The sequence below is a fragment of the Sycon ciliatum genome, chromosome 5 (assembly GCF_964019385.1).
Source record: "Sycon ciliatum chromosome 5, ocSycCili1.1, whole genome shotgun sequence".
NCBI classification, from domain to species: Eukaryota; Metazoa; Porifera; class Calcarea; order Leucosolenida; family Sycettidae; genus Sycon; species Sycon ciliatum.
The window spans coordinates 13706731-13722315 of NC_088647.1; the positions used below are offsets into that span (position 1 = coordinate 13706731).

The following is a 15585-nucleotide window of genomic DNA, read 5'->3' on the forward strand; positions in this document are numbered from 1 at the left end:
GGGTAAGACATACACCTGCATAACACGGTCCTCTTTTGTCGCACGGATTTTCCTCCCATAAGCGCATATTCAGATGTGTACGGATACGACTGCTTCCTTCTGTTCATGTGATTCATTGTCGCTGTGTTACTGTATGCAGATCTCACTCAGCTCTGCTCTCCGAGCATGCTGCTTCCAACACGACTTCCCGAAAGGTATGTATGGTGGCTAATAAATAATGCGAGAGTCTTTACGGATTCCAGTGCTCTCATGCCTTTTGCAAGTTCCTTTTGTAAGTCAAATGGAACATGGTTTGTGGTCAATACTTCAGCAGTAGTGGTGCGAGAATATTCGGGTGTCAAATTGCTCGGAATTGATGTATGATAACGGAGAATATACCAACATGTGAATCACTTGGAGATATGGTTTGCCAGGTTCTATTCACACTCACTAGGCTAGACCCTCTCGAGTATTGTACAACAGTTTTGGCCCAGGAGTGGTAAAGGGCACGGGGCAAGCTATGTCGGGACCTGCTGTAAAGTCTGCCATACACGAGCTGTACGTCTTATCGGATGGGATATACCCCTGATATTGCTGATAATGAATGGCCCAGTTTCATTGTACTGCTGTCCGCGATATTATATCCTTAGTGGCATTGTTAACTTCTCATTGCTTGTGGGGACGCATGGATCATACGTCCATCCAACACCTGCCAATCGGAACCCACCGACAACGCTGTCGGTTGGGTTGGACCACAATCGGTTGGTTTTTGAGTCCAAGATGCCACCTAGGTAGCACACAGCATTGCTAATCTGATTTTAAATTAGCTGCGCAAATCCTGGCATACTGCCCGTAAATGCATCTAACTCCCAGGGTACTTATGAGTTTTTAGGTCTATGTGGTACCTGTGTCGCATTGGCAGCCACTGTTCTGTTCTGTATTTTCTGGTCTATGTGTCGTTGAATCTCCACAGAAAATGTGCTCGCGCATTAGAGGGAGGTGAAAGATGCACCTGCAGGAGAATACATGCTTAAGAGAAGGCAGAAACATGCCCGGATCCACCAGAACTAGTGCTGGCAAGTCAACAGAGGCGAGTACTGATAATGTTCCAGATTGTGGTAGGATCACATAAGCAAAATTGACACTGGGAGGCACGGCGGTGGGTCAGCTCATGGCCAGCGCCAGCTCCAGTGGATATCACGTGCATCCAGTTCTAGTACTATAGTATGACTGCTACAAAGTAGTGTGGCCCAAATAGAACTCGGGTCAGGTGCCGAAGAACTGGGGGGTGGGGGCATGTATCAATGAATGGTAATAACTCCGGAAATCATGCTGGTGTATCGAGGGCGTGGGCCAATGAAGTGCTGGATTGATGGTGGACGACTGTACTGCAATCTTGGCTGGTCCCACTATCGCAGAGACAGCACTTCCTGGTGCAACCACCCTATCCTGCAATCTATATAATAATTATTATAAGAGATTTGTGTGAACGATTTTAGCATGATGCAAGTCAACTTATTGTGCTGGGGGCCTGGCTACATGTCACTATAGCTTTTTATAGACTCGATCACCGCATTACGCTGCCTTGCGTTGACTTGATTGAGCACTCTTTTTGGTTAGTGTCAAAGGTATATGTAATATGTATCTGCCTTCGTGCAAAGCTCTCTTTGTGCGTGTCTTGCAGATAGCTCGCTGACTTTGATGCTTTGAGCCATTTTCAAATTGCTTTTTTTGTTCATTTCATATAGACCGTATTGCCATTTGTTTAACCTCCCGCTCTGAGCTCCACTGATGGGACCTAAAAAAGGCTGACACAGCTGTCTGGAGATTGAGCGTCAGTATTATGGATTTAGAATACACGATCTGGGGACAGCACTAGTACTGTCTAGCTGTTTCGTCCTTTGTGGACTCATTAGCGAATCACGGAGAAATAACTCTTAACTAAGGATGAACCTAGCAGCCATGAAAATAGATAAATAATGCCTCCAAGCCAGAATTCAAGGCTACATGTGTAGGCCCGAATGTGCCTTGCCCAAGTGCTGAAACTGATAAGTCATTGAGATACGCATAGAACATCTGGCAAAGGAACTACTAAAGCCCCCACAAGCACGGTATTCTACTTCAACAAGGAAGAATTTTGAAAGCATGCACAGCCCTACATGTATAATGTTGGCATAGGTAGTAAGCCTTGTTTGATAAATTAACATGACAAGGCGGGGGACGCACTGTGTTAAAAAACAGTGCTCCTGATACACTAGTATGTCCTCGGCTTTGTCACATGCTGTCAACCGATCAACACATACAACGTTGCATGCAAAACGGCTGCAGCCTCGAAGTACGGAGTGCTATTTTGGAAAATGCTAGATGTACAGCCTGTACTTATACAGGTGTTCTATCAACTAGTGCCATTATGACAACGGTAGCTGAATGATACATGTACATAAACCCGGGGTCATCATTTCAAGAACCTCTGGGTCTAAGCCCGAAGTAACATTCAACTACATGACTGTATACACCATCATGTATACACCATCTTCGTAGTAACTGAGTCTACCCCCCTCACCCACTACTGCCACTGTGACCACAATTGCACACAAACAGAGGACCTTAGAGGACCTACTTCTAACTACAGTGCTGGCCAAAGAAATCCAACCTTATGAATAAAATTGCACCGGGCGCTATGCAGCCCTAGTAGTAAACATACTGGACCGGTCTGTGCTCTCGAACGCGCGCTACTTTATTAACGAGGTTGGATTTCTCTGGCCAGCACTGTACAAAATACACACATGCACACACAACACTGCTAGGCTTTCCACCACCACACTAGGTTTTGAAACCGAAGAGTGGCAAAATTCAGGGCCAGACTAGAAAATCTGGGGAGACCTGATGGTTTTTTAAAGCAAAACACAGCCAACACTCTGCAGCCTCACAGTCTCCGGCAGGTTTTTCCGAGCGCACAAAATTAAAAGTTGTTGAGGCACCACGAATACAGTCGGGCGTCACAGAACGTGGGACCCAGGAATGTACGTGTATACCTCTAGGTACACCACAGCCAATAACGTTTTAAAAGTCAATAGACTCGAGTCTCTGCTTTTCTGGAATACAGATTCTGCTACACACGTATTGCTCACTATCCAGTGGGATGTGCATCTAAGAAAGTGGCACAAAAAGTCAAGGAACTAAGCCTAAGGCCAGATTGCTGAAAGGTTTTGTAAAACTGACGAGCCTGACCCCTTGGAAACAACAGCTGTGGATGCGTGGCTCTACTGTAATAAATGTACAGGTACACAAACAATTTGAATGCAGAAATAACAACAACAAACAGGGAGAGGTGTAGGAAAATATACTCGGCCCCTAGTGAATTTGCTTGTGTATTAGCTTGAAAACTTTGGGTACACTTGTTGAGAGACCTAACTGCATGCAGCTAAAATATGGAGTGCCGTTGTCACCGACGACTTTTCCAGTAAAGTTGCGGCTAACATCTTCTCAGGTATTCCCGGGTCTTCGCTAAGGCCGTAAGGGTGGATGATATCATGTGCGTCTTCTATTGCTGATGTCGCTACACTCAATGGTGGTGCTGATGTACTGATTGTGGTGGAAGATATTGAGATGCCGTATGTCTCGAACCTTTTCGCTAGGTCTCCGCGGCCATCGCGCAAGAGGGTCGGGAGCACCACAACTGCAACGCCACAGATCCAAGGATCGATTCTCGGACAAAACATTCTTCAGATTGCCAAAGGTCCCCAGTGCTTGGCAATACTGGCCTGTGCAGCATGAACACACCACACATACGCCCACACACCATGTACCATGTAAACGCCCGTTGCAGGAGAAGCACGCAAATCTGCAAATGAATTGGATGTGCACCCACAGATTTTCTCGTATAGGAACAATAGCTGATCTGAATCTGAATAAAACAGATCAAGACTAGTGCCAGATAACAGTCTAATCCGCACAAGGCAACTGGCGCAGCCATGTGAATCTCGAGCAAAATGGACAAACATGTCCCCATTTATCAGCAAACGGGTGTGCGTTACAGGATTGGCCTGGCAACTTCAAACAGGCACAATCCACTAACGTGGTGCCCCGTCAACTTCAACGGGAACACACCGATACAAACACAGCCCCACAACAGCAAAACGGGAACGCCGTTACAAATATGGTGCCCTGGCAACTTAACGGGAACGCACCAACACAAGCTGGCCTGGCACCTTCAAACAGGCACAACTGACAAAACACGGCATCCGGCAACAGCAAATGGGTAGGTACACCGTTACAAGAACAGTCCATCGCACCAAAATGCTGCTGCCACAACATTATAGCAGCAGCACGCCAGACATGCATACATGGCATTCCCAAAAGCAGATACCTGGAGTCAAATTCATCCATCACACTGTTTGTTAGGGCTGAATTTTCCAGTGACAATAGGAAATCCCGCATAAGGCTCATGTGATGAGATCTGTACACCAACTCAGGGTATATTCTAGGACGAATTTCCAACCGGTTACGGTACAATGAAGAGTCGGGGGGTCCCCCTCCGGAAATAGTTTTCAAAATACAACCCAAATATGGCACTCGACAGCAATTTAACAGATTTCTTGGTGCTGGAGTGTCGCGCGGAGCTGTTGGACTGTAGCAACGCCGTTGCTACAGCTCGATGACGTGGTTCGACCGTACAAACCGTACAAACTCGTGACCCTAGTACCAGCCCACGCGGCTTCGCTGGAAGTATCCATCCAGAAAAAAGCGTATGACCATTCACAGCTCCATTCACCCACAGAAAAGTACGGGCGGTTGGAACTGATTTGTAACTTTTCAACCGGTCGAAAACCGGTTGGGGCGGTTCTAGAAAATTCCCTGCAACTATAGTCACAGTATCAATGCACATTAGTAGAGCATAAGAACTCACTTGCGCTCATACCCTGTCACGTAGAGATGCTACTCTACGTGTACTGTTCCGATGTCCATTGGGGTGGTATGCCGGCCACTTGCCAGATGTAGAGCTTTTAAGCCGTACTTTGCCACCGTCTGCTTGCCGTATCACCACCTCACTTGCAACTCTGGATTCCAGGACTGTCGCTCCAACAATGGGCATGGAGCAGGAGCTAACCTGATAACAGTTGAGAGCGTGACAGAGTATCTTATTTAAATAAGGCCGAGTAAGGTGGATCCCTTTGGCAAAAGTGAACACAGGCTTGGTGCTACAGGCATGGGCTGTCATGTACCGGAATAGCCAATACCGGGCATGTTTGGTCGACAGTAGATGGAACTGCGACGGCTCCACCGTATATGGCCGCGTCTTAGTGACCTTCAGGCGCAACGTGACCAAGTCAGGTGCGAGACTCCCAGCCTCCCACACAAATACTCTTTGGCTGTCAAACGAGTGAATACTAGTAGATGATGCTAAATACTCGCTGGCAAACAATAAGCCATACAAGGCCAGTAGTATACTTACCCACAGCATAGCCTGATCTACAATATGACTGATTGGATCGTTGTAAGTATTGCCGAAAATGGATTAAGTCGTCCACTAAAAGCTCTTTGAAACTCGGATGTTGAGCCAATATGGCAATAATAAAATTAATGTAGAAAGGAAAAGGACGTATGGATATGAGTGTAGAGTAACTGTCACTATATACTAAATACAGTCAGAAAGTGCAACAACCAGGCACTAAAACATTTGACGACCCGACTCCTGGCTTCAACACATCTCCGTAGTGTTAAGGAGAGACCAAAGAGGGAAAGGTAATACTGGTTTCGTCATCGTCCAGTAACAATCAACATTTCTTGTTCTTGTGGGACTGTAGCTTCAACTACTAGCTTGTGCTCATTTTCGTTGCGCTTACCTTCCCCTCTTTGGTCTCTCCTTTTAACCTTGAACCTTCCAAGTTGGAAGGCTGTTGGTTAGCGCTACGGAGATGTGTTGAAGCTAGGAGTCAGGTCGTCGAATGTCTCAGCACTCTGTCAGTTTTGTGCCTAGTTGTTGCATTTTTTTACTGTAGTAGCTAGTTACAGTGGTGGACAGTTACTCCTAACTCGTATCCATATGTCCTTTTCCTTTCTAATAAAAGCTCTATCCGCAAATATGCCGAGGTGGCTTGCCGTATCTCCCTCTATGCCATGCAACACAACTGTTGAGCGAGCAGCTTTTAGGCCAGCTCCATTGCACAACAGGTAATAGGCTACTAATAGCGTAACGCAGCTAGGTAAACACGAATCGATGAAAGAGGCAGACTTCTTAGAACAAAGAGACTAGTTGTGAAGGACACAACATTTTCAGCAGTCAGCAGTAGGAGAAATTGCTCTTAATTATGCAGCAATACTAGGCTTACACGTTTGTGTCATGCGTTCTGAGACGGAGTCCTTGACTAGCTCGTCACTGGCCGCACTCAGAGCAGCAGTCGTCACTACACATGGGTTGGGAAGCAATGGACAAAATTAACACTTGCCATGCACACATGCACTGCTTACCAGCTAAGTTAATATGTCATACTGTACTGCAGCAAGCAAGGAACTGGCAATACCTGCACCAGGCCTATCCACTGTGACCCATGCCATTGTGAATGAAAAGAGGCAGCATTTGACAGTATGAGCGGTGTGATGAACGGGAATGCATAATACAAGCCAGTCGAGCATTGGTACATGTACTTACGGACGCAAGTTGGCTGCACACCGCTCCACTGGCCGTTGATTTCACAAGTACACACGGCCGAGCCCATAAGGACATAGGGAGACTGCACACAAACGTGGTCGTGTTGCTGAACATCAAGCCGTTCACGGTCATTGAGCCCAGTGCCGGTGGTGACAGGACCTGGCAGTCGGTTTGACCTGCACAAGCACAGAGTGCACAGAGCACAGAGCACAGGCATTCAGTGCATGCATGTTTGGCCTAGGGGTGAAACGAGTGCCAAAATTGAGGACTCGAGTACTCTTTGAAAAACGAGCGAGTATTCGAGCGAGTACGAGTATTTTACTGACAACATAAAACAATGTACTGCACACACTCTCGTAACACTGAACGTATTACACCTGACACATGTAGTCTTGCATGCAGCCTAGTGCAGGAAATAGTCTGAACTACGTCTTTTGTTGGTAAGTAGGGACAAGTAATAATTTCACACTTGCATGGGTTATCAGTACTGGTCTGAGTAACAGACGTGCTTGATGTACAAGCATACAGTACACTGTGCATAAGATACTTGAGTATTTTGCGAAACGAGTCCTCACTCCTTTCGAATTTTCGAGCAAGCGGTCGAGTATTCGATATACTCGTTTCATCCCTAAAACGTTTGCGTATGTGTGCGTGGCACAGACATTGGTTTTGAATACATTGTAGTACACGCATTGTGTAAAGGAAATTGATGCGAAGACTGCCTCAACATGGCCATGCAAAGTAATAAAATAAATACAGCAGTGAATAGCGGTCAACAGTAGCTCTACATTTGCTTGTAATAGAAGTCATTAGCGTCAGAGCAAGAAGAGGGACAAGACGAGTCAAGGGACAATCCGGAGGACGCAATATCATACGACCAACTGTTTGTTTCTACCAGCGTTATTGTACCGTCGACACAGCTCTGACGACGATATACTGGGCGAATGCCGCGGGGCCTCCCAGCGTGTCAACGGCAGTGGGTGATGGGCAGATAACAAGGTAGCTTGCGGACAACATTGGTGGCATGAAGCCTAGTGACTGCCAAGCGTCTTGGCGCGACGGGCGAGCAGTACAGTGTCATGCCCCAGGGGCTGCTGTGGCTGTCGACGTCGGCGGGTCTTGAGGTGCGTTCGCAGGCCTTCATGGCGCTCGGACAACTGCAATACTAGTACACAGACTCTCACTACTAGCTACATAGTACTCTGATTCTGGCACGTTATTTCTGCATTGAATAGTGATTGATTTTCCGCGCCGAATATCCGACGCTGCATGCATGTCCAATGCGCGTCAACAGTACTTCACACTTTCCTTTTCCCGCGTTATCACCTCAGCTATGCCAGTTTTGTATGTGGAAACCCCCTATATAATAGCAGTTTGGTCTATATTTTTAATCATTCAATATCTACCTTCACTGATGAGCTATGTATTAGCGAAACAGCTGTCTGAAGGAGTTTATCAATATCGTCTACGGAAGTGTCCTCGCAATGATGATGGTTGTGTGCAGGAGGGTCTAGTCGGCTAAAGAGCGCAGTGTGGTGGTGGAGGTGACTCAACATTTTCTTCAATGGCCGAGAGCTCTGTCGCACCCTGTAATAATAATAGAAGTCATGGTACTACTATCAGTGCTGCTGCTGGTGCTTACCTGGAGCTGGTGTGACCTTGCCTGGGCAGTACTGTGCATCAGAGCCATCAGCACAGTCGTACCAAACACCGTCGCAGCGCTGTGATGGCAGGATACAGCCACAGGCTGGAACGCAGGCAGGGCAGGTAGCCAGACTGGCACTGCAGTTGAATGGCTGGATACACGTACCCATACACACAACACACAAAGCAGTCAAGAGATGAAGAAAGTGTCTGCTCGGCACATCTTTTGTACAGTCAAGAGATATTAGCATATTTGGAGGAGGTGGTAGCCTAAAACAGGCTCGACAAAAGTTACCGGCTTATGCCAACAACTCAGTGTTCTGGTAGAGTAGACGGTTCGATACCGGAACGCCTTGACAGCCAAATTTGTATAGACCCAAACCGATCATCAGCGTTGATTTTTCACTCGAAATATGTTTGTGGAAGGAAACTGGCATGTTGAAGTTTGCTCTGGGGCCAGAGTCAATCGAACTGAGCCACTCCTTTGTGTTGACCCATTGCCTCCAAGTTGCCCAATTTTTCGCTTCAAAAAAGTTCAAATCAGAGGTGGCTCCAAACCGGACACGTTTTAGAGTGCACGTCAAATTCACTTTGGGTCTGAAATTAGCTAATTGCTATCGCTCCACGACAGCCAGTACAGAGTAACAATAAGCCTTGTGTGTGCTTCCATTAGTTTTGATTGGTACGCGGTGCTTTATTGGCAAGAGGCGAGCCGCTGTTTACCTGCGACAAGAAGTTGATTTTTTGAAAGTCGTAAAACTCAAGTCGCAGTGCGAAGCAACACGTCAAAAACTCACCTGCTTGGTATGGCGCGTCTGGTCATCGCAGAGCCATGAAATTTTGGCTCGGAGTATAACACATCGTAGTCTCACTGTGACATATGTTTTCTAATCAAAATACCAAGAGAGAAAGTGAATATTGAGTCCGTTCCGGTTTGCAACCTGTGTCCTATTTGAAACCGTCGCCTCTACCCGGTGAAACACCCTAACCATACACCTACAAGTATAACATATCTCCTAAGGACTCAGGCTGAGATGCCCGACTGGTCCTGGGTCCTGTGATAAGCACGATCATCATTTGTGATGATGAAAAGTGGCAGGTAACACCCAGACTATTACATGCTCTGTAAATAGGAAAGATCAACGCCACCAGAATCTGCCTTCCTACCAGCCTGAAGCTTCTCTACACAAGAGGGATATATCGGCTCTCTTGAAATTCAACTTACGATTACATGAGGCAGCTGCCCCACTCCAGGAACCGTCAATCTGGCAGATGCGCACAATGCTTCCCTGCAGGTTGTATCCGGAATTTCAGCCGAAGACGACGCTGCCTCCAGCAGAATAGTTTGTGCCCTGGGAGTAGCCGTTGGTCGGTTTAGCTAGCGGTGTGCACACACCGGCTGTACACGTCACAGGCACGTACACACACAGGCACGTACACACACAGGCACACACACACACACACACACACAGGCACACACACACACACACACACACACACACACACCTTGACCTTGATACACAAGGATTCTTCATTATTTGCCATGTTTGAGCTGAGCTGCGATCATCGCGCTTTGTTGCAGTGTGCTAAAAAAACAAGAACAAAAAAACGGCCAAAAAAGTGGGGCGGCTGAGGCCGCCCCAGCCACCCCAGCTGTGCCGGCCTTGCATGCCTGGTGTACGGTCTGAAAGATGAAAGATGGAGCTCTTGTATACACGGGCCCGGAAAGTCTGCTTCGCCTGCTCGGCAGCAGCTTCGTAGTGGTGGTCAAGGGTCGAAGACCGACGGATACGGATCAACTCCCCAGTGATCACACCTTTACCCATACTACGGGGCTGGTTACTACCGGCAAGCAGATACAGGAAACGATTGGTGACCTTGAAATGAGGCTTCACCGCCATGTATCCCTTACTACGGAAAACTGTGGTGTCCAGGAAATCAATGCCATCATGTGCCAGTTCATGCGCAAACTCGAGGGCCGAACACTTATTAATCCTGTCTAAAGCGCGCTGAACTTGACCTTCGCAACCATGCAATGAAACAAAAATGTCACTGATAAAGCGTCTATAAACCTGAACCTCTAAACCATCCCCCTCTAAGATCGGCAAAATGTACCGATTCTCCAAATACAGCATAACAATGTCGGCATAGACCACTGCTGCAGGCGAACCCATGGCAGTCCCTTGGATCTGCGGAAACAAATCGTTATCTTACACGAACCCGTTAGTCTTCCGAATGACTGACATCAAGGAAGTCACTGCTGTTGTTAACCGTGTACGAAGGGCCGGGGGCATCCACCTTGTATACCTGTGTGTGATATACCACGACAATGCCACGTGACCGAGCTCGTTGGGGATGCTGGTGTAAAGGCTGGTCACATCTATACTAAAAATAAATGATCGTCCCGCACAGGCAAACCTTCTACCAAGTTGATGAAATCCGTAGTTCAGGCCAGAACAGTACTTTCCTCACGTACATACAGGTTCAGTAGAAAGTCAATGAACTTAGTGGGATAGTAGCCAGGACTATTCAGACTAACAATAGGCCTAACCTTCAGGGCACAGGGCTTATGTGTTTTGATAAGTCTCCTGAAAACGGGCATACGCCCCCTGTTGTGTATGCAAGTTAGTCATTATATATCTACTACACCGTTTGCTACTGACTGCGCATGCTCGCATATGGTTGTTGTTGTTACTTTACCTGACCAAGAGGAATGTCTTACAAATGCTAGTGTTTGTGTGTGTCAGTAAGAATGCATGAGTGTAATGGAATGTTAGTCCGCAAGGGGACATAACAATTTGGCGACGAAGATAAAAGACGAAGATGTCGCGATCGAAGCTTGAAATATTTGAAAAAGGTGATTTTCGGGAGTATGTAGAGAGACTCACGTTTTATTTTATCGCCAACAGTATTGGACAAGTCGCAGCTGGGGCAACCGCGGACCAGGAGAGAGCGGCGGACACGCAAAAGGCAGCTGTCCTGATCAGTCAACTCTCTGCTGAGAACTACTCGATTCTGAAGAGTCTTTGCCTGCCGGACAAACCAGCGCAGAAAACGTTTGAGGAACTCGGAGAATTGCTTTCAGAGCACTTCAAGCCTAATGTCAGTGTGTTGGCGGCGACTCATAGATTCCAGAGGATTTGTCAAAAGGATGGAGAGTCAGCAACACAGTATGCAGCTAGACTAAAGCAAGCAGCCATGGACTGTAAGTTTCAGGCGTATTTGGACAGGGCACTCCGAGACCAGTTTGTCAGTGGGTTGAAGTCGATGAGTGTTACGAAGGAGATATTGTCGAAAGCAAAGGAGACCTCAAGTTTGGCGGACATTGTGACGATGGCATCAGCCTATGAAACTGCATCGAGAGAGTCGGAACAATTGACGGCACAGTCCGTCCACGCCGTTCGTTCGCGCCAGTCGACGAGCAAGCCAACTCCAACTTTCAAGTCGCACGACAAGAAATGTTTTCGGTGTGACAAGGCTGGTCACAAACCGGAAGAGTGCCGCTTCAAGAGTGTGAAGTGTCACGCGTGTGGTACGGTGGGTCACATCGAGAGAGCTTGCCGCAAGAAGAAGTCTGGACAAACCGTCCATCACATCGCGGAAGAAATTGGTGAGTTCGTTCCATGTGCTAGTAAACCCGATGTCACCATGTATAGTGTAAATGCAATGGGGCGACTACCGTACACAAAGTATCTGGATGTAATTGCAATGTCTAATGCCACGTCTGCAACCACTATTGCGGCTCTGCGGCACGTGTTCTCTGTGTTTGGTCTGCCGGAGCATCTTGTTTCAGATAATGGAACCCAATTCACGAGCGAGGAATTCAAGGCTTTCCTCCGTGCCAACGACATTGTGCACACCCTGACGGCTCCAGGCCATCCGGCTACGAATGGACTTGCTGAGCGCTATGTGGGTGTGTTTAAGCAGAAGTTGAAGGAAATGGGTGCAACGAGCGAACCACTGCAAGCTCGGCTCGACAGGTTTCTGCTAACGTACCGCACGACACCCAACCATGCCGGCAGAACACCTGCGGAGATGATGTTTGGACGCCAGCCACGCACGCGGCTCAGTGCTCTGCGTCCCTCGCAGGTACGTCAACAAGCAAAGGCTTATGAGGACGGCAATCGCGTCAAGCCAGCGTTCACAGAGAGTGACTCTGTGTTTGCGCTCAATTTCGGCAAAGGTAATCGTTGGGTCCCGGGACAAATTGTGCGTGTCCTCAGTGACTACAACTATGAAGTACAAGTGGGTGATGTGTTGTGGAAGCGTCACCGAGATCAGTTGCGTCTACGGTCAGTTCCGGCAAGCTTGAGTGCATCGCTGCCAGAACCACTGTTGGATACAATCGATCAGACGTCACCGTCACCAGTGCTGTCAGACGTAGCAGAGTCGTCACTGGCCAGTGATTTTCCGGCTAGCGTCTCGCCACAGTCTGCTACTGTACAAGTTGAGGCGGATCCTCCTTGTGAGCAGTCTGCTCCTGAAGTTGGTTTACCACAGGTCGAGAATACTCCCTGTGAAACCACTGTTAGACGTTCGTCTCGGCGTAGTGTTCGTCCGGATAGACTGATTGAACAGTTTTGAGCCGTTCCCTGATATGTCATTGCTGGACTGTTTAGCGAACTAGTAATTATTACCATGTACAATAGTGTGCAAGATCCTTGGTATTGCTAATATTGACTGACGGATTCCTGCGTCAGATTATGTTATTGTAGTGCTGTGTCAAAGTTTAAGAATTCAGTACGGTGGATTGATGAACTTATTTTATGTGTTGCTTCAACGATTTTGAGGTATTTAATTGTGGTAGAATATTCCCTGGAACATTCTTGAAAGGGGGCAGTTGTTGTGTATGCAAGTTAGTCATTATATATCTACTACACCGTTTGCTACTGACTGCGCATGCTCGCATATGGTTGTTGTTGTTACTTTACCTGACCAAGAGGAATGTCTTACAAATGCTAGTGTTTGTGTGTGTCAGTAAGAATGCATGAGTGTAATGGAATGTTAGTCCGCAAGGGGACATAACACCCCCGGTGCGACTAAGAACAGTGACATATAAAATGGTCATACGATGCCCGATGCGATGCCTAGTCATGGTGAGTAAACAATTGACTCGGGTCGCAAACACGAAGTCTCAACACAGCCTTGAGCCTGTTGGTTGCCATCGGCAGTCTAGCCACATGTTCATCTAGCCCCTCAGGAAAAAAAACAGTCATTTATAATGTTGGGCATTGTGATGCTGGGCACGACCTATGTCATCATAGTGAGATCCGTCCAGGACTACTATCACAATAGACTGCCTTTGAATATGCCCGAGTCTGATCGCGTTCTAATTCCCAAACTATGTGCTGCATGTGTACACTCCGCCTATGGTTAGTCTACTCCAGAACAACGCCTGGAGAGGTTCATTGGGGGCATGATGTCCCCCACCCCATCCCCCTTGCCCCCTGCACCTGAAGTACCGGTATTGCCCCTCCCCCCCCCCCCCAAATAAAGTACAGGACACAGATGGAGCACTGGGGAGCACGTAGCAGTAGGCAAGTTGACGATGCCAGTGCAGACACACCTCACCTCGGTCACCACACTGGCACAGTCATATGGTCTCTAAGGAACATAGCTACCAGAGAACACACAGAATGGGAGTATATAGTGCTATCCCGGAGGATAGACAACCTCCTATACAAAAATATCTACTGATAGAGTTCTGTGTAGACCCTATGTGCACATATGTGTGGATGAGTACTGGTAAACGGACAGCTAACCCTAGTCTAAGTAAAATAAATGTAGAATGTAGACCCTGGGCAAAAAAATAAGTAAATAAAAATAATAGCAACACATGAGGGAACTCGGATGGAGAGCCAAGGATTAAAATTAAAAAAGAGGACCATAAGTTTACGAGGTATCCGTTTTTTCCAACACTAACGGGTATAAACGTGATGCAGGTAAGCATCAGGTCGTTGAATGTCATGATCTCATCAGTCAGTTTTTGTGCTGATTGTTGCACATTTTTGACTCAACAGTATTCTGCATATAACCGTTAGTGTTGGACAAAACGGATAACTTGTAAACATGAGGGAACACTCATCCTTACCCAAGTCCCAACGTCAGCACTCGGCGCCGCTCCGAACCAAGTGGAACATTGGAGAGATCGTCCATCAGCTCCTCTCTCGTCCTGCGATCAAATCGCCTAATGCTAAAACACAAGAAGATAGGAAAGGCAAGTAGAATAAATAAATCAATAAAATAATAAACAACAATACAAGTTTGAACAGCTGCAAACGTAATGGACGATCCGAACAAGACCAATGATATACCTAGAAATTCTAGAAGGCACTAGGAAACATCCATACCTGCTCAAACTGAAGAGGACAACATAGAAAAAGGTAAAAGAGGGCACTACTCAAGTGTTCCTGGGATAGCTATGGTCTTTGCTATGCTATTGATTTGCAGTCTGATTCATCTGAAAAACGAAGTTTCAACTTTCAAGCATTTAATTTACAGTCCTACCCTCGTTAGTATGACATCGGTTGCAAGACAAACCTCATTAGCAGACAACGATCCAAAATCCCATGAATCATTAGCAGTCGTACATGCAAGTCCGGATAAGAGATTATTCGTTTGTAGACCAAATTCGTTATAACGTCCCCTCCAGCTGTCCTACAGGTTTGAATTCTCATTACAAGAAAAAGCGGATGGCCGAGGATAGCTCGATTGATATTTCATGTTGTCTTGTATCGGGGTCCGATGAAACATTGTCTGATAATGGGTTGTCTTGTACAGGGGTCTGGTGGAAAACACTGTCTAATAACAAGGAACCATCAGTTCTGATGTGGACACAATATGGATGATGCAAAGCAGCAGAAAAATGTACTCGTTATCAGACAAAAAAAGTTGATACCCCCAGGGTTGTCTCCTAACAAGGGTAGACCTACGAAATAGTGGTTGCGACTTCGGCGAAGATTGTTAGGAAAGGGTTTGCTTTCGACACTGGAGCTCACGCTATTCCGCCGCCTTGACTTTACACTTGACTGACTGACAGCTGCCACCCAGAGCACACGAAAAGTCCATCCAACCTTCCACTCGGAAAACCTGCAAGAAGGGACCACTCCCTGCTCAATACACAGTGTTTCGGGAAAATTTACCCTCGTCAGTCGAGTTTGAGTAGGCTGAGGAAGATTGTGCCTGAGAAGCACCATTTATATAGTGCTCTCCAGGTCCAAACATCACCAGGGATACAAACTTACAGAGACGCTCCGTTTGCAGCGCGACAAACACCTCGTGAGCACCAGTTAGCAGTGCGAGTCAGTGTC

General features: G+C 47.1%; 1 protein-coding gene and 1 long non-coding RNA gene across 2 annotated transcripts; one reads left to right on the top strand and one right to left on the bottom strand.

The window, feature by feature from the left end:
* Positions 1-17: 17 nt before the first annotated feature.
* Positions 18-1753, top strand: LOC135816621 (uncharacterized). The gene is made up of 2 exons (XR_010553416.1): positions 18-194; positions 953-1753. It is a non-coding gene; the product is annotated as an uncharacterized LOC135816621 (long non-coding RNA).
* Positions 1754-3040: 1287 nt separating this feature from the next.
* LOC135817693 (uncharacterized) lies at positions 3041-15222 on the bottom strand. Its single transcript, XM_065330924.1, has 5 exons — positions 15208-15222; positions 14367-14468; positions 8274-8427; positions 4889-5089; positions 3041-3743 (listed from the first exon to the last, which is right to left on the bottom strand). The coding sequence occupies exons 2-4, from the start codon at positions 14429-14431 to the stop codon at positions 4895-4897; spliced, it is 414 nt and encodes a 137-aa protein (XP_065186996.1). The 5' UTR covers positions 14432-14468; positions 15208-15222; the 3' UTR covers positions 3041-3743; positions 4889-4894.
* Between the last annotated feature and the right edge of the window lie 363 nt (positions 15223-15585).

Excerpts from the sequence above, each read along its gene's own strand:
- LOC135817693 (XM_065330924.1), bottom strand. The coding sequence starts at position 14,431 with ATGGACGATCTCTCCAATGTTCCACTTGGTTCGGAGCGGCGCCGAGTG. Across the intron at positions 8,428-14,366 it reads GTGCTGACGTTGGGACTTGG|CCATTCAACTGCAGTGCCAG; the intron begins GTAAGGATGAGT and ends ACGTGTATCCAG. Across the intron at positions 5,090-8,273 it reads CAAGGTCACACCAGCTCCAG|GTTAGCTCCTGCTCCATGCC; the intron begins GTAAGCACCAGC and ends AACTGTTATCAG.